The sequence below is a fragment of the Wolffia australiana genome, chromosome 1 (assembly GCF_029677425.1).
Source record: "Wolffia australiana isolate 7733 chromosome 1, ASM2967742v1".
In the NCBI taxonomy this organism is placed as follows: domain Eukaryota; kingdom Viridiplantae; phylum Streptophyta; class Magnoliopsida; order Alismatales; family Araceae; genus Wolffia; species Wolffia australiana.
In genome coordinates, this window is record NC_135835.1 from 11567546 (window position 1) to 11593423 (window position 25878).

General features: G+C 40.6%; 1 protein-coding gene across 1 annotated transcript; it reads left to right on the forward strand.

The window, feature by feature from the left end:
* Positions 1–23417: 23417 nt before the first annotated feature.
* LOC144700447 (uncharacterized) lies at positions 23418–23969 on the forward strand. Its single transcript, XM_078571874.1, has one exon. The coding sequence runs from the start codon at positions 23418–23420 to the stop codon at positions 23967–23969; it is 552 nt and encodes a 183-aa protein (XP_078428000.1).
* The last annotated feature ends 1909 nt before the right edge of the window (positions 23970–25878 follow it).

The following is a 25878-nucleotide window of genomic DNA, read 5'->3' on the forward strand; positions in this document are numbered from 1 at the left end:
AAATTCCTTTTCAGTACGTTAAAGTGCAACTTAATCAAGCCGTCTACAGAGAATTTCTCTATAGACAGATCCTTTGCCCTTTGGGGCAAAGGATCGAACACCTTGCGTGCAGGGATAACCTGCGCGCAAGGTGTTGCGTGCTTGGCGGCCTCCTGCGCGCTGACTATGCAGCGCGCGGCGGCTGCCTATGCACGGAATGCCTGCACGCAACAGCGTGCTGCGCGCGGCTGCGTGCTGCGCGCGGCTGCGTCTTTGCGGCGGCTGCGTCGCTGGCGCTGCGCGTGCTGCGTCGCGGCTGCGCAGCGATGCGCTGCTGCGTGCTGCGCGCGCGGCTGCGTGCTGCGCTTGCTGTCGCAGCTGTGCTGCCGCGCGGCTGCCGCGACTGCGCGCGGCTGGCGCGCGGCTGACGCGCGGCTGGCTGGCTTGGCAGGCTTGCGCGCTGCGGCGCTGCGCGGCCTGTGCGCTGCTGCGTACTGCTGGCTGCCAGCGCTGCGTGGCGACTGCGTGCTGCAGCTGCCTGCGGCGTGGTGGAGATGCGGAGGAGTTCTGTTCTTTTGGAAGATTTGGGGAAGACGATTTGAACAACAAAGGAACAAAGTTTAAACTGAAATCAAATCTAAACGAAACAATCCTCAGTTGGGAAACATTGGAAGATCTTGTGACTCTTCCAACCCAACCAAAATATTCTGAGAAGAGAGGGATTACAGGGCTGAAGCTTGAGATTTCCCCACGTCGGGTGTCACGTCCTTGCGGCGAGGCGTGGTTCTTCAATCCAAGCTATCTTCAGTCTGTTCTTCCTCTCCAACTCCAAAAGCTCATCAGCTCATGGAGGGTGCAGAAATCCTCTTCTCCAAGCCCTAGTTTCCTTAGAGAAAATTCTGAACACCTAAACTCCTCTCTCAAGAGAGTATTTATAGGTTTTCTCTTAAGTCATGCCCAGGGGCATTTTCGTATTTTTTGCCACTTCGAATTTTTGCCCACTTCTGTTGATCCTCCTCTCTTCCTTGATCTTCTTAACCTGTTTCTGAATGTTCACTAGCCATAAAACGTTAAATATATTCCACTTGATTCAAAGAATCAAGTGGGGTTAGTGATTTCATAAAACAATACATATGCATGAACTTAGCATGAATTCACAAGATAATTGTAATGAATTTAAACTTGAGAACTTGGTTATTTGATGACATATTTTAGAGTCATCACAGCTGCCTTCGCGCGCGGAGCACCTGCGTGCGGGGGTGCCTGCGTGCGGGCGAGTCTTGCGCGCAGCTGCCTTCGCGCGCGGCTTCTGCTGTGCACGGAGCACCTGCGTGTGAGGGCGCCTGCATGCGGACGAGCCTTGCGCGCAGCTGCCTTCATGCGCGGCTTCTACTGCGTGCGGAGCACCTGCGTGCGGGCACGCCTGTGCCTGGGCGTCCCTGCTTGCAGCACTGCAGTGCGCGAAGGATTCCCCCACGCAGTGCTGTAGCTGTAGCTGCTGAATTCGAATAGTTCTTGAAGAATGTAGAGTGAATCAAACGATAAACGAGCTTGAAGATGGGTGGAACTGAGGGAAAACTAGGACAACACTGAACAGAAAATCAAGGTTAACTAGAAGAACAACTGTAGTTGGAGAATGCTGGAATACAGTGACCGTGCCCTCCAACCCAACACAAATTGTCTTAGAATGGGGAAGAGGAAAGCAACTGAAGCTAGAACAATCACACCACCTGGTGTCACGCCCTTTCGGCAAGATGATGATCTTCTTGCTCTAGCTATGTCTCAGCCTGCTTCTCTCCCAGCTCCAATGCTCATCAGCTCTTCGAGGGTCTGTAGAACTCCTCTTCTCCAAGCCCTAGCCTGTTTGGACAGAATTTCTGGACAACCCAACATGCTCTCTCAAGAGGCTATTTATAGGTTTTTCTAAAATTGTGCGTCTTGGAGTTTTTTAGGACTTTTCTTCCTTATAATTTTCGCCAGCTCCTCTTGGTCAAATGCTCTCTCCTTTGTGCTTGATCCACATCTGCACTCATTAATCCAATAAGTGAGATCTAATCCACTTGATTCAGAGAATCAAGTGGGGTTAGTAAGTAGGAAAATACTGCACATAAAATATGACCAATATGGATTAAATGTATGCAAATGACGCTTTGATGCTCAGAGAATCCTTAATAATTTATGACATATTGCGAGTCATCACTCGGCGGCAACGTCCGTAGGGCACCGATGATATCGGGCAGGCCCGGTCATGCGGCAGATCGGTGACTGAACGGGCGTGGTACGCGCTGGGTTCCACACGTGGGAGGCGAGTGCTTAGTTTGGTGACGGCGGAGTTGGCGGCGACCAAGATGTCGTTCGATGGTCCTGCGACTCACGGGCGCAAAGATTCAAGGGGATGGCAGCAATAGGCGTCAGTGTAAGCGCGGCACTAGCAACCGGAGGGGTAGTGCCTCGTCTAACGGGTGGCGGTTGATTGTCACACTAAGGTGCGAGGGCAAGGTGGCGGAGTCCGGGTGCAATGCTACCAGTCCATGCTGGCATGCCTAAGAGCAGCGCGAAGCACAGTAGTGACGGCGCGGCGTCGGCGTGGTGCGGCGCTTCCTAAGGGCTTGCACCAGCGGTGCAACTGACAGCAGTGTAACACAAGGTGCACCGAGAGGCGAGGGACGCGTGGAGCGGGACGGCAACGCCGAGCATGCGGAAATTGGACGTGGCCCGATAGAGATCGATCGCTCGGAAGTGGGAGCCGAGGCGAGGAGAATCCAGGTTGTAGGGTGGTAGGCGCGTCGACGGTAAGAGCAGGCACCTGTTACGATGGTGGGGCAGAGGGAAGACAGTGCACGGGCAAGGTGTTGGCCGCGGCGGTTCCTTTTCTCTTCCTCCCCATCTCTCCTCCTTCTCTTCCTCTCTTCCCTTCCTCCTCCTTCCTCCTCTTCTCTCCTTCCTCGATCGTGAGCGGCGACCCTCCTTTCTTCTCAACAATTCACGATGAAGAAAATACTTATTCAAAATATGAAGGGTGAAGTGTTTAGGGCACCATCCGGTCCCTTTTATAGGGGGAGTTAGATGGGCCTTAACATAACAGGCCTAACCCAAAAAAGGAAATAAAAGAAAGGGGAGAAAGAAAAACCAAAGGGGAGAAAAGAAAAGGATGAGGGGAAAAGGAGAGGGGAGGGAATTGTCTTTCCCTTGAGTGGTGATGGAGGGGAATTCCTTATAGGTTGGATTCCCCTCACTACAACGAGTGTGATGAGATAAAGAGACGGGGAACGATGAAGAAATGATGAACGAAAACACAATAGCGTACCCGTAACCCGGAATACTTCAATCTGGGTATGCGTACCGTCGCCTTGGCTTGTCGGGCAGGCTGAACGCGTACCGGCGGCGATGTCGATGGCGATGGTGACGTCTCCAAAGATGTTTCTGGGGGCTCGGGTTGCGCCGTGCCATCAAAACCATAGAAATACTACATTTAATTCGATAAAACCCTGGAAATATTTTTATTGGATTTTTACACCTGCAACGGGTAGCTGAGAGCCATTTTACAGGAATATTTGCAAACATAATTTCAGAAATGTCCCTCCAACTTTAGAAATTGCATTAAAAAATCCTATTTTTGTTATAAATATATCCTTTTTCTATTAAAAATTTAGCATCTTTATCAAATAAATTCCCAAAAAATGATAAAATTATAGAAAAATTTAGAAAATTCAGTAATTTATCCCCACATTAATAAAAATTAAAATTCATTTTTAAACCTGCCATTTGTATTTATATAGAATTATTCCAAGATTAAATAAATTCCATATAATTTATAAATTAACATAAAATTAAGGAACAATCAAATATTACTTGGAAAAATTATTTGACATGTAAAAATATATGATAACAACCATATTTTAAACTCTTGAAATGCATAAAATTGTGCTAATTACTTGAATTAAATACCAAATTTAGGGTGTCGTTAATACTCTGAAAAATCATTAAGAACTAGCCTCAGCCATCTAAAATATAAATGATCCAATCCTATCTTCTCTCTCTTTAGCTAGTTAGATGGCATATCACATAGTTAACTAGAGTAGTATAAGTACTAAAAAGAAGACAAATTAAAACTTTATTCATATTTCATCAAAACTTCATAATGAAAACAATTCAGATATTAATATGTATCAAATGTGCAATAATGCATATCATAATGTTAATTATCAAATATTCTCAAACTCTATCATTCCTAGATCTCTTAGGCTTTATTTAGGTTGTCCATTCAACCTTTAAAAATGATATATGTCCATGAAAAGCTCAAAATATAAATCATTTTCTTAGGGATGCTAACGATAGAGAAATATGGAGGAAACTGAGGAATACATGTCAAGGGTGAACATGGGTGATGGATATGAAACTATAGTAAGGTAAGGTATTGATGGGTGGGATTTATCAAATGAAATTTTCATTTGTCTAAATAATGGTAACTATGTGTTTTAGACCTGAAGAAGTAAAAGCTCTGATGAATATTATGTGGCAGTCAGGCCAACCACACAGCCATGTTATATTTAAGTTCAGTGAAGGAAATATGTATGCATTATTATTCAGGTGCGTTTTTTATATTGAAGTCTATGAATACGTCCAATAAGCTAGTTCTTAGACATTTATCCTAAATATTCTTATTTGATGGATTATCGAGATAGTGATCCATTGACCTAATACACCATGGACATCTTGTGGATGGACAACTATGTTTTGACTACGGCTTATGAGTCTCTAACCATCAAATTCAAATAAGTGTTAATTTGCATATAGTAAATATACATAATATTGAACTCTCACTATGAGTAATGTGGGTTTGAGCAATTTGAATATACATAGTGATTGAACTCTCACTAAAAATTGCACATGTGTATATTACTCACTATGTATATTCAAATACGGCTTATGAGTCTCTGACCATCATTCCACACATAAGATTATAGGGGCATTAGTGGATATACTTTAATCTTACATATTTTCAGAAAAAAATTAAGTAAAGTATACATAGGGAAGGGGCACCCATTTTAGGCACCCAAGCTAGCCAGAACTGGTTCTCTCCCCTTTTCTTCGCTCTCAGTTTCTCCTTCAAAAAAGAAGAATATCTTCATGGTGAGAAGATCTATAACAGCATTAAAAGAGTTGGAGAAGAGAACACGAAGATCCAAGAGCACTTTGATTGCATAGATATTTCTAGAGGCCAGATATGTCATCAGTTTAAGAGCAATCTCCAAGGGAACCGTCCAAGTTTATAACAAGTTCGACACAAGGTACACAACATGAGTTATATTTTAGAGATCAACTTGGAATCAATTTCAGCTTATGTTGTAATCTTCACTCAAAGCACCAGAACCCAACATGCACCTTTTACGCAAAAATATGGCACAAAATGAGGATCATAAACATATAACTAGGATCTAAACAACAAGAGAATATGTGAACAAAAGTATGCACTCAAATCACTTAGTCATTCCATTCCATCTCTATCATTTTTCAGCCCTTTCATTTTCACCTCTTCTACTAATGACAATAAATATCCAGGATACTTACAAGAAGATGACATTTGATTCTAAAATCATGGTCGGTATTTCTAGAAAAGACCCTGATATGTAATAATATTCTTAATTATCTATAAATTTTAATATAAAGGGTAAATAGAGAGCCTAAAGCGGGATTGTTGTAGTCACATGAATTCATGAGTCACTTTTCTGTCCTCAAGGGGGGTCGATGCATGAATTGTAAAAAACATTATCACATTCTTCCAGACATGAAATTAATACCCCTAACACTTTATAAAACTTATCAATGCATGAGAAAAAAACATAATGCAAGAAGTAAATAAATGAAAAATGTTGGGCGAGCCTTCTTGTTCATGCTTTTTGCCTCATTTATTGAGTTAAAAAGGCTCTATTACATCAGCTTTGCATACCAAACTTTGAGAATCATAACCCTACATGTTAACAACAACTAAGAACTCACTCCTCAAGCAAATCAAAATAAAGAAAATATAGAAAATGAAATTTACTACTCGCTTCATTAGGTGGTTCTATTAGATAAAGAAAATGAATAAGTGAGGATGGTTATTATCCAAATATGATTTTAGTATTTGATAATTCGCGGTAAGTTTTTTCTCTGTCTTGGATTCATTATCAGCCTAGATCCACATTCAAAGACATCCACTACTAAAAATTTTCCATCCTACTTTTGTTTATCATATCCTCTAATTATTAATAACATCTGAACTCCTTTCAAATTACCTTAAAACATTCATAAAATATTTTACCAAATGTTTTTATTTATTTGATTTGGGTATATTGTACTTGACTTTGATGAACCACCTATTTGGTGACTCATTATCTGTCTACACACATAGCTGACTCTATAGCCAAAGCTATAGCTAGTCCATTTTTATTCCATCATATTATCATCGCCATATAATACTATTTTTCCCTGTTCCATAAAAAATCTCAAGAAATGATGAGGACATGACGTTGGGTTCTATGACCTTGACTTTGATGAAAAAAATGATTCCTGAATAGAATGGTTGGAACAAAACCAAAATGGCATCTACAAAATGATCAATCAAATCACTGGGCACGGATCTTCAGATCCATAACTTCTTAGATCCTCAAGTGAGACATGTTGAGCTGCTTAAGTGTTCAACCTCTAGACATATGTACACAATCCCGAGGACTATGAATCTCCTTTTTTTCTCTTGACACACCCCATTCACATTCCATCTTCATTGCTACAGTGTCCTGATCACATCAGGAAAATAGAGAGGAGTCAAAGGGAGAAGGAAAAAGTGAGAAGTAGACCTAAAGCCTTGAACAATTCTAACCTGGTTGAGTTTTTTTAAGGGCCTTCCCTTATTTATATTAAGTGGGTATTTTTCTTAAAACCCAAACTTTAAGTATATATTTCAACGTCCAAATGAGGATTTGCATTTGTCAATCGAGTTAATGACTCCAACAGCCCAATAAAATTTATTGGACTTCCAAATTAATTTAATATAACATCATACATATTAATTTATCATATAAATTTAACTCGATCCATATGTTGAGTCTCCAGCCCATAGGGTGCCAAGTTACAGCTTGTGCTCACGAACACATAAAAGGAGTGTGTATTGACTCTCACATGGAACTTTTCTGTCATCAGTCATCATGTACATATAGTCCCTTATCTTCTTGACACTCCTAGGTTGACTTAAGGTATCGTCAATTGTAAAACACTAATCACACATTTGAGATATTACTGATGCGTTCTGAAATCATTAAAGAACTCTTCTTTAATATTCCACTACCTTGTCCAACGACTTGTTTCTACTATCTTCCTTTAGCTATCTCCTCTTGTAAAAAGGTTAGACACTCCCATCTTGACCACTCAATCATCTTCGCGAACTTCTTACTGAACCCAAACTAAGACTACTTAGAATTATATGATTAGGAACTTGTCGTGCATAGTCAAAGTAAAAACGCTTGTCCGCAAGATGTTTTTGTGTCTTAAGTCTAAGCACCACTTACACAATCATGATATGAAATCAAACTGATTGGGAATTTGGTATAATACCATTCAGGGATTTGTACAGATCAATTAAGTGAACTATTTTTCTGCTAAAGAGCATCCACTATCTATCCTTAGTGTCTTAACAGTAATGACTACGGGACATGCCATACTCATCATATGAATAAGACAAGATACTTTTACTCTATTTGCATACTTGGATATCATATTTTATTATTCTTCAAATAGGAGTGTATATAACACATGCTTAAAGACTAGTGATGTCCATATTATGATATCATCATTAACATCACATGTGCACTATAATGAAGACATCGTGATGGCACACGCTATCTTGACCCGTCGAAGGCGTCATTCGAGCCGCCGCCATCATTGTCGACTGCCCGCTGATTTGCGTCCAGACCACACTCCCAGTCGCCCAACGAAGACACACGGCGCCGACAGCCTGGGTGAATTATGCTCGCTTTTATCATGTCTTGATTCCTTTCGTTTTCTTCGTTAGTCACACTTCTGTTTTCTCGATCTCGTCCAGTCATTTTTGTCGAGTCAAGAAACATCCATCATTTTGTCCATTGTGTCTTTGTTGTTATGTTGGGAAGGGTACATAGTCGTTTGGAACCCCCTCCCTTTCCCCTTCTTTTTATGTTTTATTTTCCCTTCTTTTTGTAATGGGAGGCCCAATATATGAGAGCCCCTCTTATTGGACTCCACCTCCCCCCCCCCCTTTAAGGACCGATTAGCGCCCATTAATTTCCCTACTTAAGGGAAGGGTGGAGCCCTAATGCGTTTAGACCAGGAATTTCATCAAGTTAGTTTGTTTACGAGTTCTTGGTCTCACCTTGAGAGAAAGAGAGGAGGAGCAAGGAGAAATTGGACATGATCTAGTCATTGGGAGGCGTGGTGGTCAAGAACTGTTTGTTTATCCCAGCCCCTTCTGCGTCATTGATGGACTAGGATCATTCATCGACCGTTTGTAGGGCAGTATCGGAATTGCACCGTCACTGCCTACCAGTGGGGAAGCATGTTTGCGATGGTCAACGGGCCACACCGGAGGAATACGGCCGGATTCGTTCATGGGGATGCATTTTGTCGTCTGGGTGGTCGACGACAACATGAAAGTTGTGATTCCCCTCCCTTCTCCGATCGCACTTGTATCCATGGCAGATCTGTGACACCCAACGCGGAACTAGGCCACGTATTCAACTGCGGGGTTGAAAGATATTTTGCCGACCTGGTCCAAGCCCAGGTGCTTGCAAAATATGGCGGGAGTTGCGTGCCCGCTGGCCAGGATGGTCAGCCTTGAGATCCTCCGTGCGGGCCTTGGAAGCTCTCGGCTTAAGTCCCTGATTCTCCCCGCCTCAGACATTAGGGTAGATTGTTGTTGGACGAACGAAACGGGTGCTGCGTTGGAAGCATCTACCCATTGTTTGGCTGCTCCAGCACAGTGCCTGCTTGGGACGATCTCGCTTCTGCTTGACTCATTCTTGTCGCGCCGAACGCAGTCGATCCTGGTTGCCGGCTGCTGATCGATCAGGGCCCAGGGACAATTCCTGTCTCTGAGCCACCAAGCGGGTCCTCACCAAGAGCGATCCGCTTTCGCTGCTCAAGGCCTCTTCACGCACACGCCCCAGCTCATGGACACGTAGACCATAGCATTTGTTGCACCCCCCCCCCCCCTTGTGGGTGCCCATCTCTTCAGACTTGGCGGTGCTCAGTTGAGTGGCCATCGTAGCTTGCACCGATCTGCTAAAGCACTCCTTAGTCCCTCATCCTCACTTTGCCTCTCAACGCCTATATCTCCAGCATCAAGTCGTTGCTTGTTGTTGAGTTGTCTCTCTCCGCACTCCATCGAGTCAGCCAATTGAGCCCTCGGAATCAACAAAGATTCTGCATGATGAGCTTCCCGTCGATGATGTACGTCATACTCCCGTTCGATTGTCATATTATCCCTTGCAGTATGCATTCAAATTGGCTCCACCGCGCTCAGGCTAGATAGGTGAGAGCAGAGATTGAGAGAAAACTACGAGAACTTGAGCATCTTACCGGTAGGGCCCGAACCCGTCCGTTGCGTGCGAGCCCTACGGATTGATCCCGTTCGGCCCATAGACACTGTCGTCCCATTCGATGAGGTTCGAGAGACCACCATCACCTTCAACCAATGACCCCTTCGGAGCTCAGAGTTTGGCACTCTCCCTCGAGTCAGGGCCTGCAAGTATGACACGTAGGTCGCATTCGTCTCATCGTAGCTACATTACCCCGCTAGGGTTTGTTTATCCGTCGGACGATGATATCGTCGACGTTTGACAGCCCTATCTCGGTACCTGAGCATCAACTCGGTACCGATCGGATGACGTCCTAGACGACGTTCGACATCACATTGTATTATTGAAAAATAACAATATATGGAATACGTGATTGGCGTGTGTCCACTTACATTTCTATCATTAGTGATTGCTCCCAAATTATGATTTTTCATTCAGATCGTAATAAGCGGCATGTCAAATAGAAGTTACCTAGTGTATATCATGTGTCAGCTCAAATAGATGATTCTACAAATTGGATGATAAATTAGTGAAATAATTATATATTTTCATTGACTATATTTATGATAAATACTATTAGTGATATGGCTTATAAATTTGAAATATCAATATTTTTGATTTTGTGAATTACAAGAGATAAGCAAATTTTATCAAATCTGGCTTGAGCTTATGCTACTATATTGGAGAAAAAGAAATTCAATCTTGCCATCCCAAATTTATAAGTTAACCATTCCTTAATAATATCTGTTTTTGGTTTTCAAGTAACAAAAAAACCAAATAATCTGATAATACTTCTTGTACTGTGAATCACAAAACAGGAACATCAAATCATATTACACTTTCAAGAGCGATCAAATCATGATACTATTTTCTTTCCTACAACTACGAGAGATACAAAGATAACCACATCATCATTCCTTTGTATTTTTTATATATATTTTGATAATTATAAGTTAAATAAATATCATAATATTTTAAGTTTTTAAAAATATTTTAAATTTTTTAAAAAGGAGAAGAATGAGACACAGTTTGTGGTGTTTTCTCTGTTTATCAAAAACATTCACATTCATTATTTATTTGTTACACTAATCATACCATCAGAGTTTAATTTTGTATGTATGTATCTAATACAAAAAATTCAGATTGGTTCCGGAGATGTATAGATCAAATCAAAAGGATTCGACTTCTTATACACTCACTGATACAAAATTCATATATTCAATTCATAGTTTTTTGTGGTACGCCGCAGCCAAAAAACAGAAAATTTTCATTATTTCAACTGAAGAAATATACCAATTTTGGTTTTGTTTTCATTTTTTGTTACTTGTGATGCAGTCTTCCCATAATTGAACATCTAGATTTCTGAAGCTCTATTCATGTAATGGGGCTCTCTTCAATGATGGCTTTAATGTTCTTGATGTTATTATTTCATTCAGTTTTGAATGGCTTTAATTAATATTTTATTATGCCATTCACAGGAACTAAAATAAAAATAATCCTTTTATGTTCCTTATATGCACTAAAATAATTGTCAACATCGTTGCTATGATTTTACTTTTTAGGGATAGAAAAGACATTTTTAATGTAATTTATTTCACATGTAAAAAAGTGCAATACTCATGCTCCCACTGGGTATGTGATAACATGCATATTACCAATAAAATATCACACACTCCATGAAACTTTGCATCAACATATCCATATTTGGATGTCATCATGGATTAAACTGATTAATATACCGTTTTGCGGTTTTCTTTTCATTTTCCCATATTGTTTTATATTTTTAATATTTCAGACATGAACCTCCTTAAGAAATTATTTTTTGTCTAGAAAATGGTTTTTTGAATTAATAAATGCATTAATTATTTTTTCCCAATTTTCTTCATTTGTTTAGAATTTTCAGACAAATCATCAGGATTTGAAAATTTTAGAAGCCAAAAATGCAATTTTGCTTTATTAAAGGTATTTAAGTCATTTTTTGGGGGACAGAATTCGCCATTGGGGTTCTGACATCAGTGCCATAAGTACATTGAAGGCTGTTTGATCAATTGTTTTGATCATTTTTGTTTATTGTCTCTCTTTCCTTGAACGGTCGAGACGTGTGCTGGCTAATCATTGCATGGCAGAAAAAATAAGGGAATCATTATGTATGGACCAAATTATGGATCCCTATCCAGGTGGCACCCACATGGCTGAGAGAGAATAAAAAACAAGTGCTGGAGATTCAATAAATTAAATGATGATATCTTGAGATCTGGCCTTGGGAATGAGCTGAAATTTTGAGGACCATTGACTCTTTTTCTTGTCTAACATACAAATGGTTGGATTATAAAATGAGTTATGGGAAACAAAAAAAAATACTGAGGAAGCTCGCCCCAACATAGTTGGCTAGGAAGGACACAACTGCTGCCTCAGAAGTCAAAATTTCTTGATTCTTGATCTATTTGTAATTTCCTTCTTGAGTCTTCAATTTCCTTCTTGATTGTTACAGAAAATGCAATTTATGAGTGGCATATTCATATTCTAGGAGGACTCTTTCTATTTACGAGCACATATTTACATTAAGAATCAAGATCCAAGCATAGGGAACTTATCAGATATGTTTTTATCTCCATTAACATATTATATTCATAGATCTATATCAAACAGTCCTAAAAATCAAATTTCCCCCAACTTCTCTCCACTTTCTCTCTATTTTTTTGCTTTATATCACTCTCTGTACTTCCTCTCTCAATATTTGTAATTTTATTATCTTACAATCCAACTCCCTATATAACCTATCTCTCCCTTAAATTTAACAAAAGAATTCATTCATTTCCATCCTCAATTTAAATTATTAATTTTGTTCTTTAAATTCTTCAATAAATACAAAACAACTGAGTTGAATATAACATCATTAATAATTGTATCATAATAAGGCTGTTCGTGAGATTAATAACCGCCATTATTTGGATCATCAAAAATGAAACATGGTTCATGATATGCATAAGCAACATTTCTACAATAAAATTTTGAATTCATGATAAAATCGTCAAAGGATCCAATGAATAAATATACCTATGAAATCTTCCTTTGATCCATTGTTAAGAAAATTAATGTAAGAATGAATACTAATAATTTGCTACTTCAGTGACACCTGATTCCCGGAAATGGGGGCCATTGATAAACAATAATTTGGGTTAAATAAGTCATTTTAAGGCTCTGATTTATGCAACAATACTAATAAATTTTTCGTTACTTAGAATAGGGTAAGTAAGGGTCGAATCCAGAAGGAGACGGTAATGAGAGAAAATTTGAATTTTAAAATGTAATTTAAAATAATTCTTTTAGGTTATTTGATATTTTTCTGGATTTTTAGGTATTTTCTAAATTGGGAAATCAATGAAATAAATGAAAATTCATGAACAAAATTTTAAATAAATTGAATAGATATTTATTTTGTTTTAGCTAATTTCTAATTGTTAAATTTTGATTTTTTAGGAATTTTTGGTGAATTCTTAGGGCACAAAATAAGATTTAACATTATAGAAAACCTTCGGCTGCAATTTGTGGGCGGCGGCGCTCCGCCACGCATGTAGTAGATTGAAAATGTTGTAACTTTTGGCACATGAGGGTTTTTCAGTGCTTTTCGATAGGTTGGAAAACTTGAAATCTAGGCTATCCACGGGCGGGGACTTTTACCTAGTGAAGAAGGTGCAAATATTCAAGTCAAACATTGAGGAGATCACACGAACCTTGTTGTCACTTCCCCCAAGGGCCAGTTGGTGCCATTTCTCTAACAATCTTGATCACCATTGAACTATCTCCCGCAATCTTTTAAAACAAGAATGAATAAAAAAAAATATGATCCAAAAGGCCTACAACAACAAGTTGGGAGAAAAAATCCAAGATGAGATACAAAGTGAGGGGAGAAGAGAATAAATAGAAGTTCCATAACTCTCCCAGTCATTGGAGTTAATTCCAAGGTCTTGGAAGCTATGATTTCTTGATTTCCAGCCTGGACCAATGTGCCTTTCTTATCAGATTTGAAAATCGACCTTTCAAATTCAAATTTTTGGTAAGTTCCACAATTCTTGCCTTTAGTTGATCCAGTTTTTAGGGAGGTTTCAATGGGCTTCCAGAGTGGGCTTCTTTTGTATTAGGCCTCCTCTTATTATCTATTAGATGGCTTAGTTTTCTACTCTCCACCCATTTGTATATTAAATTCACCATTATATTTACCAAAGTCCTTTTATTTCAAATCCAAGAAGATGTGAGAAATACACTTGACTCTAAAGAGTCAAGTGGGGTTAGTCTCAAAAACCAATAAAACATATAAAAATATAGCTTAGGAAAATAAATAATAAATTCTTCATTTTTATCCGTAAATGGTGAATAAGGCTAGTGCAAATATAAAAATATGAGGTAAAAAAAGAAGTATAAAAGCATAATTTATTGATCTAATTTGATGTTATCAGATATTATCCTCAATTATTTTATTAAGGTGATAAAATCAAATTTTTATATACATTAGCTGTCTTGTGGATCATCTTAAATTTTTTATACTTTTAAAAGGAGAGTATAAATTTTATTGCATAAAATTAATAGCCAACATCACAGTTTAATTCATGTTTATTCCACAATAATTTTAGGCTTATAATGTTGATTGCAGGTTGTTTGGCATTTTTATTTCTAGGGAGATTGTGTGACTGGAAATTTTTCGGGGCATTAACCACAAATCAATAGGAAGCTGCACCTTGAGGGATAAAAGTTTCCATGTTTCTAACAAAAAGCAGCCATCGATATTCAAGCTACCACAGTGGTTTCCTCCAGTTATTTGTTAAGTTGCATTTATGGCATCACTTCTCTCCATCAGACAGTATTCAATCTTGAAATAACTATCAGATTACAATTTTTGATAGCATCATATAATACATCTTGTGTATTTTGAATTGGAATAAATATGTGCTGAAAATTTCAGAGAGTTGTATTTAGAAACGCCATTCTACAGCCTAAAGGTTCATATTATACAAAATTAAAGCATATCATCAAATAAAATGAACATTCATAGATATAAAAATAAATCTTGTGAACATTCATATTTTGATGGGTACTCATACTTGTAGATGTCGCATAATGAAGCAACATGTTTCAAAGGTAAATATCAATCAAGAGAAACCATGTAATATAGTCGATATATGGTACACAATTCTAGTTTTGGGCAACCAAATGATACATGAACAGCTATGAGGAGACCTCACCAAACTATACTCTATAGGATGACACTTTTCCCCATTCTATACGGTGGTTTACATAATTGTGACTAGTTCAATCCTTACCATTCATTTCAGTTAGAAAACAGCTTATCCAAGTGACATCATTTGATAGAACTAACAGACACCCTATAACCTTTTGACACAAGGAGGGTACCAAAAGGAATGGGAATGATTAGGTGACACTTTAGGGATATTCTGATTGCAGGATCTTTGTTTGGGTATTTTCTCTTAGTGAGCTGAGTGCAAAAATGAAATATGACTCCTGTATCATCTTAGTTTTTACACTCGATAATGTTGATTGAAACCTGATTTTTAAAACAATTCAAGAGTATGAATAGTAAATGAAATATCATTAAAATGGCCTTAATAGTAGCCCATGTAATTAATTATCATAGCCTTAATGATATATCAATTATTAATAATAAACATTTTGGAGGCTATAAATATTAATAAATACTTAAACCAATCCATCTACCTTCCCATCAATTCATTATTTTCCTTTGTATTTATCTTCTATAGGTCTATGTCAACTCTCTCCATACCTTATCCTTATTTATATCTATAAAAGAAACCTTATTAATGGATATTGATAATTCAATAATCATAAATACAAAAAAAAATTTCAACAGGTGAGTTATAATCCTAATTTTGATGCATGTGCTTTCTTTATATTACTACAATTTTATGATCATAAAGTTAAGTATCCCTGCCATTCTATATAGAATAATAAATTCTAAAGAAAATTAGGATCGTATGATCTATATCAATATTTTATACTTTTATGAAATATAATGAGTTTTTAAAACAAACAAAAATATATGGGTGAGCCAATACTATATATTCCGTCTGTAAAGAGGCCCCTACCTCACCACTAATGTGATCCCTTCATAAATAGAAAAGGCTCCCAAGTAGAGATATCATGGAATACCCCCTGCAGCATATAAATACATCCCCCTCCTTATCATATGTATTAACATTGGTTAGCCTTGAAAAAATAAAATTTGAGCAATCAATTATTGTTTCTAATGTTCTGGTGAGTATAGAGTAAGAGTAATTTTGATGATTTAGAAGAGGGCATTGCAAGGCCCTAGGGGCAACTCTTAAGGTCCCCACTAAAAAATGGCATCCGAGTTTACTCCCATGATACCTCCTTTAATATTAATTATTCTCATTTCACCATCTCATCTAGCTTATGAATGAATAATTTATTCTTATTTAAAGAAGCATAATATACCTCTTACACATATATTTCTTAAATCCCATCTCCACACCGAGATTATCAAATTCATACTCATTTCAGCATCTCACTCCACCATAGTCTCATTCTTATTGTTATTATATCAATCTTTTCCTACCTACACCCATATCAGGCCATAATACATATCTATCAATACGTGTAGATGTAAATTGGAATAACCATATTTACCCATCTTTTCGTCTCGCCTCGCAAAATGACATGATGAGTCCGTTTTTGAGTTGACATATATCCAATATATATTCTAGGTAACTTTGTACCACTGTAAGGAGCTGGCCCAGCAAGGCCATGGGCTACGAACATGCAACAAGAAACTGATCAAAGTGCCCCAAATACCGATATAATTTCACCTGAAAAATGTGGAAGCAACTACCATATAGGCCTAGAGCTGTAGATAGGCTAGATAAACTATGAAAATAAGCTCATGGGTACTGATACATATAGGCCTCAAACTCAATTTCACTTACAGAGGCCACATGACTGTGCGGCTTGAAGGGAATCAAGCAATTGTTTTGAAATAATCTAGGAGAGAGAAGAATGTTTTTGAAAAAATATCCCTAAAATACCTTAGATATAAAAGCTTCTGTTACTTATCCGTTTTATCAACCGCAGCAGTAGGTGGTCCCAAGAAAGAGGCACTCCAGAATCAACACATTCATTTCAAGCGTTTCAACCATGAGTTTCTTGTTGTCTTCCTCAATTCATTCAAATATGGTAGCAAAACACATAACTAAGGCAAAATATACAGGATCTAATAAAGGCTTGATCATAAAGAGCATCACAAACTTCAGCCAAACTGCAGAAAAAAGTATAAATTCTTAATCTAGGACTTATTCCCTTTAATCACTAGTAAAACTAATCTTAATAATTCTAAAATCTTATTTTACTCCTCCAATATTGGTCATCTAGATTGTGAGAGAAGATCAGGATCTTCCTGTTCATCTTGTCTCTTCTTCCCCCTTATTGAGCATAAGAGACTTGGCTTCTAGCTTGTTAGGAACCTGCATGGTCCTGGTGCAAACTCTATGGGAGTGCGCTGCAAGCGGCCACATCACGGTCAAGCACACATAGTAGTCCGTGGTGGGGATCCTTCCTAAGCCCGTAACCGAGCTTTGGGCAGAGTCTGTTGGTTAGCTCATGCTTGAGCTAATATGCGAGTATCACTCACGTAGTGCACAAGCCCTGCATGCCCACAGGGGGTCATGCTGATGGAGCTCTTTTCACGTAAAAGAAATGAGACTGGAGGGTGTTGAGGAGTTTTACTCACCCTGTCAACATGAACCATCCAATAGGGTTTTATATAAGATTAGTCTACTAATAAACTTACATGTACCCTATACTCACTAAAGATATTTAGTAGCTAGGATTAAATATAGGAAAACATAGACAGCCAGAATTAAACATAGATAGGGAAATATAGATGGTCAGGATCAAATCTAGTTTCGAGAAGATAGATGGTTAAGAATCAATCTGATATAAGCATTACAAATTGTTATAATGGTCAGGATCAGCCAAGTGAACTTATGTGTATTATTATCTACATATAAGTTCTTTAAATAGCATCACACTTGTATGATTTTGATTCATGGAAATACAACAATATTTTCTGCTCAACTTCTCCCCTTTTTCATGCTTCGTTACCTCTTCTTCTCTCTCTTCCTCTATATCTCTCTCTCTTTCACATTCTTTACATCTCTCATTTCTCTCTTTCAATCACTTCTTGGAGCTTGAACAATTTTGACAGTGCCGATCTCCTGGACTCCTCGTGGAGATAGAGAGGATCGACACAAACATGTATAACCCAACCTCTCTAATAGAAGATAAAGATACACCGGGGAGAATTCCGTTACATATTGTTTCTCATTTATATGGGTATCAACCGACTAACAACAACATAAACTATGCAAAGAATATGTCAGTAAAAAAATCGGTAAACTGAGTCAGCAAAACAGGCAACTGGTAAGTCTAATATTCATCATCACTAGCACACGTGTCTGCATCCCTGCTTGATACCATGCATGCGTGCTACACATGCCAGCAACCACAATAACACACAAGAAGCAAGGCTTATGGATGAGTTTGAAGCTTTCATGACACCTCAAGCCTGCACCCCTCACGCTTACACAACCTAGAGTGTGACATGTGCCTGCAGTCGTTGCAAACGCAATCCCATGCTTGTACCTGTGTCCACAGCTGTGCGACCGAAGCCACTGTGGCCCTGATAGCGCACGAAACAAGGTGCTATCCCATCCCACATGAGCACGAATCAAGGTGCTATCTCATTTTGTACACAAAATGAGACCCACCAAATATAATTTAAAGTTATGTTTTATGTATACTCATTTAGAAATGAATTTAATGCAACAATAAGTATAATTTCACCATCAACACTTGCAAGAAGTATTGGGTGAAAAGGGTCAATTCACAGAGAGACAATCTCTACTACTAATAATAGGAATTCATGTACCCTTCTGGACGCTGATTGGCTTACAAGAGTGAGATGAGACCAATTTGAGCGCACATTCACAAAGGGACAAACGCTGATATAGCATGGAGGACTCTGCACAGAAGGGTTTTTGCTTCTAGAACAGAAAGAAATCAGAAGCACTAGCGGTACTTTTTTCAGGATTTCATCGGGACTGGACGAGAATCAGTGCTCTTGCGATTCTGTTCATGGTGCCATAGCTTATGGAGCTAAACCAAAGGCAGCCCAGGAGGCCTTGCATGTAGGGGAGGAATGTCTTCTTCCTCATCTCTTCATCCTGCACTCTATTCGCTGCGTAGTGCCTCTCGTGCGCCGACTAGGATGAACTCCGCCGCTTCCCTATTGTGTTCACTGGCTTTGACGAACCTACCTTCTTCATGGACGATGTCTTTTCCTTATCCTCCTGCAACTCTAACGGGGAGAGAGAGTCCTTGAATCTCCTGAGGGAGGAGCTCTTCTCCTTGGAAGGGGAGAATGCCGACTCATCTGGCGATTGTTATGGAATATGCCGTCGGAGGAGAGCTCTTAGACAAGATCTGTAAAGCTGATGTTGAAAAGTAATTTTCCGTTGTGAATCCACAGGCAAGGCTATTCTTCCAGCAATTGATTTCAGGAGTCAGCCACTGCCATTTCATGGTTATTAGAAATATGCCCCGGAGATCTGATGAGGGTCTTTTTTGAAAATTTAGCAAATTTGTCACAGAGATCTGAAGCTGAAGAACACGCTGCTGGACAGGAGTGTGGCCCCTAGATTGAAGATCTACGATTTTGGATATTCTAAGGTTTGATGTTGTTGGCTCCCAGATTGAAGATCTGTGATTTTGGATATTCGAAGGTTTGGTGTCGTTGACTTTGTATATTTAGACTTTCAATCTATCTTTGATTTTTCTCTTTGGAATTTAGTCTTCAGTGTTCCATTCACAATCGTAGTCAACTGTTAGCACTCCTGCTTATATTGCTCTTGAGGTATTATCTAAGAGAGAGTACGATGGAAGGTATATTTATATTTTTTTGAATAAAATATAGAAAATGGGCGTAAAAAATAACAAATATTTTTTATGCCCTTCTAAGCTTCTACTATCTGAGTTATGAAATATTATATCTCTCTGTATTATTTTGGATATTTCATTTTAAACATATATCTCTACTACTAATCTTGACAACTAATAACAGGAAGTCATGTAACCTTTTGGACACTGATTGCGCCCGCTACTGAGCGCAATTGTCGGGCCAAGCGAATTGCGTACCGTCGATCAATAGGATCAGCCAATGTGAGGACACTCCTTGCAGCTACCCGTGATGTTTTAAATGTTCGACCACATTCTCTTGGAGGCATGATTGCAACATGCATTTCGTGCCAATCAAAGATGTGGCTACAAGAATGCAAACCTGGCTCTAGTCAACGAAACCCAGTGTTCTAGTTATGCTGCAAGGATGGCGAGGTCACATTGTCAGCGTAAACTAACCTGCCAACACCGCTTCTTGCTCTGTCGGAGGGACGACAGAAGAGGCGAAGCACTATCACAATTTTCTTCGAGCATACAATTTTGCTTTTGATTTCACGTCCAACGTTGCAAATTTTGACCGTGCGCATGTCGACAACCGTGTCAGCGTGTACACGTACCTCAAATGTACAAGGCGTGTACAAGGCGGCGCCTATCATCGGATCTCAAATGCTTTGCTGCCCCCCGTTGGTCAAGCTCCTCGCTTTGCTCAAATCTACATCGACAACATGGACTACCAGATCGACCGACGAAGCTCAATCATCCCTGATCTACATCGCAGCATCCTTGAAAAGATCCACGATTGTTTGAGTGTGGCCAATCCCTTTGTTTACCTGTTTCAAGCGAACAACGAAGAAGGGCTTCACTCCACATCCACCCAAGAGTTTGAGCTATGAGTCGGCGAGCCTTCTACCCATGACCACCGTTACGATCAACCCACAAGCTCTAAAGTCGCTGTTCTTATGCTTGGAGATGGAAATGAAGGGGATGGAAGGCGAAACATTGTTCTTTGAAAGCGTGGTGGGAGCCTGAAGATTGTGAGTCAGCTCGACGGAAAGTATGATCCGCTCCACTTCGTACTGCGCTTTTCGTAGGGCAGTCCGGGGTGGAGCCTGCAACTGAAGGAAAGAAGCAAGGTGATGATGAACCAGTTTTATGCCTACCACTTGATGGTTCAAGAGGCATCAAGAGTCTTTCATTTTTTTGGCCGGCTGTTTCATGAATATGTTGTGGATGCTTACGCCAAGATTGAATAATATCACTTGTTGTGGGTTTACTACAACCAGGTGACGTTGCGTGCAAGCCTCTACCAAGGGTTGGTTGATCAAGTTTCCGTCGATGATGTTGCCGTGCCCGCAACGAGGATGATCATTCTCCCCCCTTCCTTCACTAGCGGCCCGCGCTACATGCAAGGGCTGTACCGAGATGCCATGGCAAACGTAAGAAAGATGAGAAAGCCAGATTTGTTCATCATGATGACTTGTAACCCAAACTGCCCCAAGATTAGGGAAGCTCTACCTCTACCTAGCCAGAAGGCGCAAGATCGATTTGACCTCTATGTCACATTTGATCATTGACAAGGAAATATTTGGCAAAGTTAAAGGTTGTGTGTACATCGTCAAGTTTCAGAAGCGCGGTCTCCCGCACGCCCACTTGCTCTGGATGATCCGTACAAGCCGAAGACTCCTGAAGACATCGACAAGATCATCTGTGCTGAGTTATCCGATCCCAGCGACAAGGAGTTGTTTGACTATGCGATGACACATATGATACATGGCCCATGCGGTTCAACAAACCCAAGATGCCTGTGTATGAGGGATGGAAAGTGCTCTAAGAGGTTTCCTAAGGAGTTCATCGGCTCAACCCAAGTCAACAACGTCGGGTACCCTCTCCACTAGTGCCGCAATGATGGTCGCGTCGTCTAGAAGGGTTCGCATCTAATCGACAACTACTGGGTTGTTTTGTACAACAAGTACTTGTGTAAGGTGTTCAACTACCACATGAATGTGGAAATCTGCTCTTCCATCCAGTCGGTGAGGTACTTGCACAAGTATGTCTACAAGGGCCACAACCGCATTCAAGCCAGAATAGCTTTGAAGGATGCTCTAAGTGACGTGCCGTCACAAGTGTAGCTCAAGAGCCTTCATCACGCGATGAAGCCCAAAAATATCTTGATGCACGATACGTATCTACATCAAAAGCTTTTTGGCGGATCTATGAATTCAGCATGCAGAAGATGTATCCAAGTGTGTACGCCCTCCAAGTTCACAACACGAATATGCAGTATGTGGTGTATGCTCAAGACGAACCGGTCATGAGATCATGGACAGGTCGGCAACACACCCCTTGTAGAGTGGATGCGGTACAATAGGGAGCATCCGGAAGATGAAGTCACTAAGCAGACGTTGTAGTGTGACGTCCTGTCGTATTACACGTGGAATGATTCCACTCGATGTTGGTCACGACGTCAACGACTACACTATATTGGAAGGGTGCACTTCGTGAGCCCTCGTGATACTACGTGATACTACCTCCAGTTGATGCTGCATCATGTTCCTCGTGTAATGTGTTACGAAGATTTGCACACCGTCGATAGTGTTGTCTACGACACGAATCAAAGAGCTGCTCAAGCGCGTGGCCTATTCTAGCCTGACGAAGAGTTCGACAACGATCTCGCGTTGGCATCAGGCGTTGCTTCTCCTTGTCAAGTTTGCAAGCTCTTCACGATGATGCTACTCTACTGTGAGATCTCACAACCAGAAGTGCTTCTCGAGAAGTACGTAGACACCATGTCGGAGGACATCCATTTTGCGAACGCTGTTTCGCAAGTTGCTGAAGCGATCAGGCAAGAAGTGTTGAGCGCGCTCAAGTCAATCCTCTACCACAATGGATCTTCTCTCACAACGTTCCCCGCATTGCCACAAGGCGTCGAACTCCCATTGACAAACACAGAATGGGGGCCAAGCCAAGGAAACGACATCTTGCCTATGATATTTGCGATGGAACGCCTACAAGACATGCTGAACGAAGAACATCGACAATTGTACGACGTAGTATTCGACGCCATCGAATTGATAGAACGTGCTACGGAGGCCAAGGTCTTCTTTGTTGATGGGCCTAGGGGCTACAGGAAGACATTTCTCTACTCAACTATTCTCGCGCAGATCAAGGCCTCTCGCCGCAACGTCATCTCGACCGTGGCCAGTGGTATTACGGCGTTTCTTCTAGACAGAGGGCGAACGTTGCACTCGCCATTCAAGATTCCGATTCCTGTCACTCACATCTCAACGTGTGGAATCTCACTTGACTATCAGATCGGCCGTCAAATTCAGTCAGCAAGCATGATAATTGTGGAGGAAGCGCCAATGATGCACTGCCACATGTACGAGACGTTGGATCGATCAGTTCGAGATGTGATGAAAAGCATATATGCAAGTATGGAAATGGTTCCTTTCGTAGCAAGGTCGTCGTGATGGGAGGCGACTTCAGACAAATGCTTCCAGTCATACAGAAAGGCTCATACTCATTGATCGTCATTTCATCCCTCAACCGAAGCGATGTATGGCGCCATTGCTTTGTTGTTTGCCTCCGAACCAACGTTTGCGTTTTGCCCGACCAACAAGCTTGGAGCGAGTTCTTACTTGCGGTTGGAGAAGGACGCGTTGGCCCTAACGTCGATCTTCCAACTGAGATTCGGCGCGTCTCCTCACTGCCGGAGCTGATTGCCCAAGTGTTGGCACCTTTGAAGACGACGCAACTCAGTTGACAGCGAAGACGATTTTGACGCCTCTGAACGATGATGTGGTCAAGGTCGACGACATGATGCTCGATGTCTTACCAGGTGAAGTGATGGAGTACTTCAGCTTTGACACAATCCCTCCTGGCGAAGTCGACAATGAATCCCTCTACCCAACCGAGTTCCTCAACACGATTGATGATGCGACAATGCCGCTCCACAAGCTACGACTCAAGATCGGGTACATCGTGATACTTCTCCAAAATTTGAACACCGTGCAATGTCTATGCAATGGGACCAGGCTTCGGGTGGATGCCTTTTTTCCGACAATGCTCCAAGCCATAATCGTCATCCGAGGAAGTTTTTATGGCAAAGTCCATCTCCTACCATGGATCGCGCTATACCCGTCTCAATTGAGGCTTCCGTTTCGATTCAAGTGCCTCCAGTTTCCACTTCGACTCGACTTCGCCATGACAATTAACAAGTCCCAAGGCCAAACTCTCGACACCGTGGGGTTATATCTACCGCACCCGCTTTTTACCCACGGTCAACTCTACTTCGCTCTCTCAAGGACGCAAATCGGTCTGGTAGGAATTGTGTTCTGCGATGGCGGTGCGAACCGACCCACAGTGACTAACGTTGTTTACGCAGAGGTTTTCCAGTAGGAGATAGCAGGCAGCCTCCGATGCATGTTACATGTTGTTTTTTTTAAACCCATAATACATATTACCCTTTTCTGATAATCAACCCACTGCAATTCACCTTATACTGCAACTTCATCAAACACAGGTATGATTGAAAACCCCAAGTGAGCGTGGCGAGCAGTCCCCCCTAGTGTTAAAAATATGTATTTAGTTGTTTGATAAAAAGATAACAGAATTTTGGTGAGAAATTTTGATAAAAAAGTGGAGAAATCAGAAGGAAATGAGAATTTGCGCTGACTGTACGCAGCGCACACGTACCCGCTCCATAGCGCGTCAGGGGGCCAACGCATTGGGCGAAAAATAAGGAATACCTTTTCAAATATCGTTTCAGGTAAAATTTATCTTTATTGGGTTACAAAATATCGTTTTTGGTAAAGTGTTCATTTGCTATTATATTTATAACTATAACTGTACTGCGTTTAAAATCAGAAGATAGTGAAGTAAAAAGAGGATCGAATGTTGGTTAAAAATTTGAGATGGAAAAGGTGGAGAAATCAGAGGAAGAATCGATTTCGCACCGTGATCGCACGTTGCGCGGGGATTTCGTGTCGGTGCTCTCGCAAGTTCATCAAGGTAGGAACCTGGTCTTCTGAGCTCAGAAACAGGGAAAGGGGTGGCGAAGATGATCATGAAAATCAATACACAGATCTGAGGAGATAAATAAGATTTGAGAATGATTTAAGATAAAATTGACTAGAGATTAAAGGGGAAGAAGCCATATATTAAGAAGTTCTACGTATAGCGAACCGATGCTGAAAAACTCCAGCGGATTCCCAACTATCTCTCGGTCACGCGCTCTCTCTTCCCCCCCCCCCTCTCGCGTTCCCTTGTCCGTTTTTACACTAATTTGACTAACAGAATCCTTCTTTCGTTTATTTCAACATCGTTGACCTACAATCTGAGCTGGTGAATTGGAAGCCAAGAATGGCATGGCCAGTACCGCGTCAAGATCAATGAACACCGATGACATCGACTAATCTATTATTCCCCTGGATTTCTCGCGCCAGGGCTAAGAGTATAACAGGACGAAGGCAATCTGACATTGATCTACTTTTCAAGCTCGCGGACGTCTTTCCCCATCCTGAATAAAGGGCAGCCCAACGGATCACAACTCACGCTCTTCCTATTTCCATTCATGCCTGCGACCCAGGTTTAAGTAAGATTTAGAATGTTTCTCAGAGGTTTAAAGAAAAGAAAGTGAGTTATATTCTATTATGTAAAAATGCGCGTATTCAAAAATACGAGTAGCTGCAAGGTAACACTCCATGGTTTGGACAGTTCCCATGATGGTTTGGACTCTTCATTTAACAAAATATGACTTTTTATTTCCTTGGAGCACCTGCTGTATACGATCATTATTGCAAATGACTTTCGCCCTGCAAGAACCACGTTTTCATAGAAATTTCACATTTCTTAACAGCCGGATAAGCTTTTTTCTGCCTTATTCTCGCGATTGTGTAACATCTTTGTATTTGCCATGTTTCCAAAGAACATTCCTACTGTTTCATGCGCGATGTTTGCCCATTCAAGATCCATTCAACGCCCGACTTAAACCGACAACCATACCCAAGTCTCAACGTGGATCTGCTTAGTTGACCGGCAAGTAAGAAGACATTATTCTCCTCCTTTTAAATTTTACTTGGTATATTCTCTTAGAAGGGAATCTTTCAACAATAGCAGAACTCGGAATTGAAATCATGGCGTGCTTAGGTGTATAACCACAATGGATATTGCATACAGTTTGATCGTTTCATCGAGGCAAAATACGGACCACTCAAACTGAACGAGACGATGGATCTTCTTTTCCTGTTTCTCTCAATAGCCCGCGATGAACTCAATCGATAAGGTATAATCCCCGCAGTTCTTAGGC

Coding starts and splice junctions, on each gene's coding strand:
- LOC144700447 (XM_078571874.1), top strand. CDS start 23,418: ATGGAGTACTTCAGCTTTGACACAATCCCTCCTGGCGAAGTCGACAAT.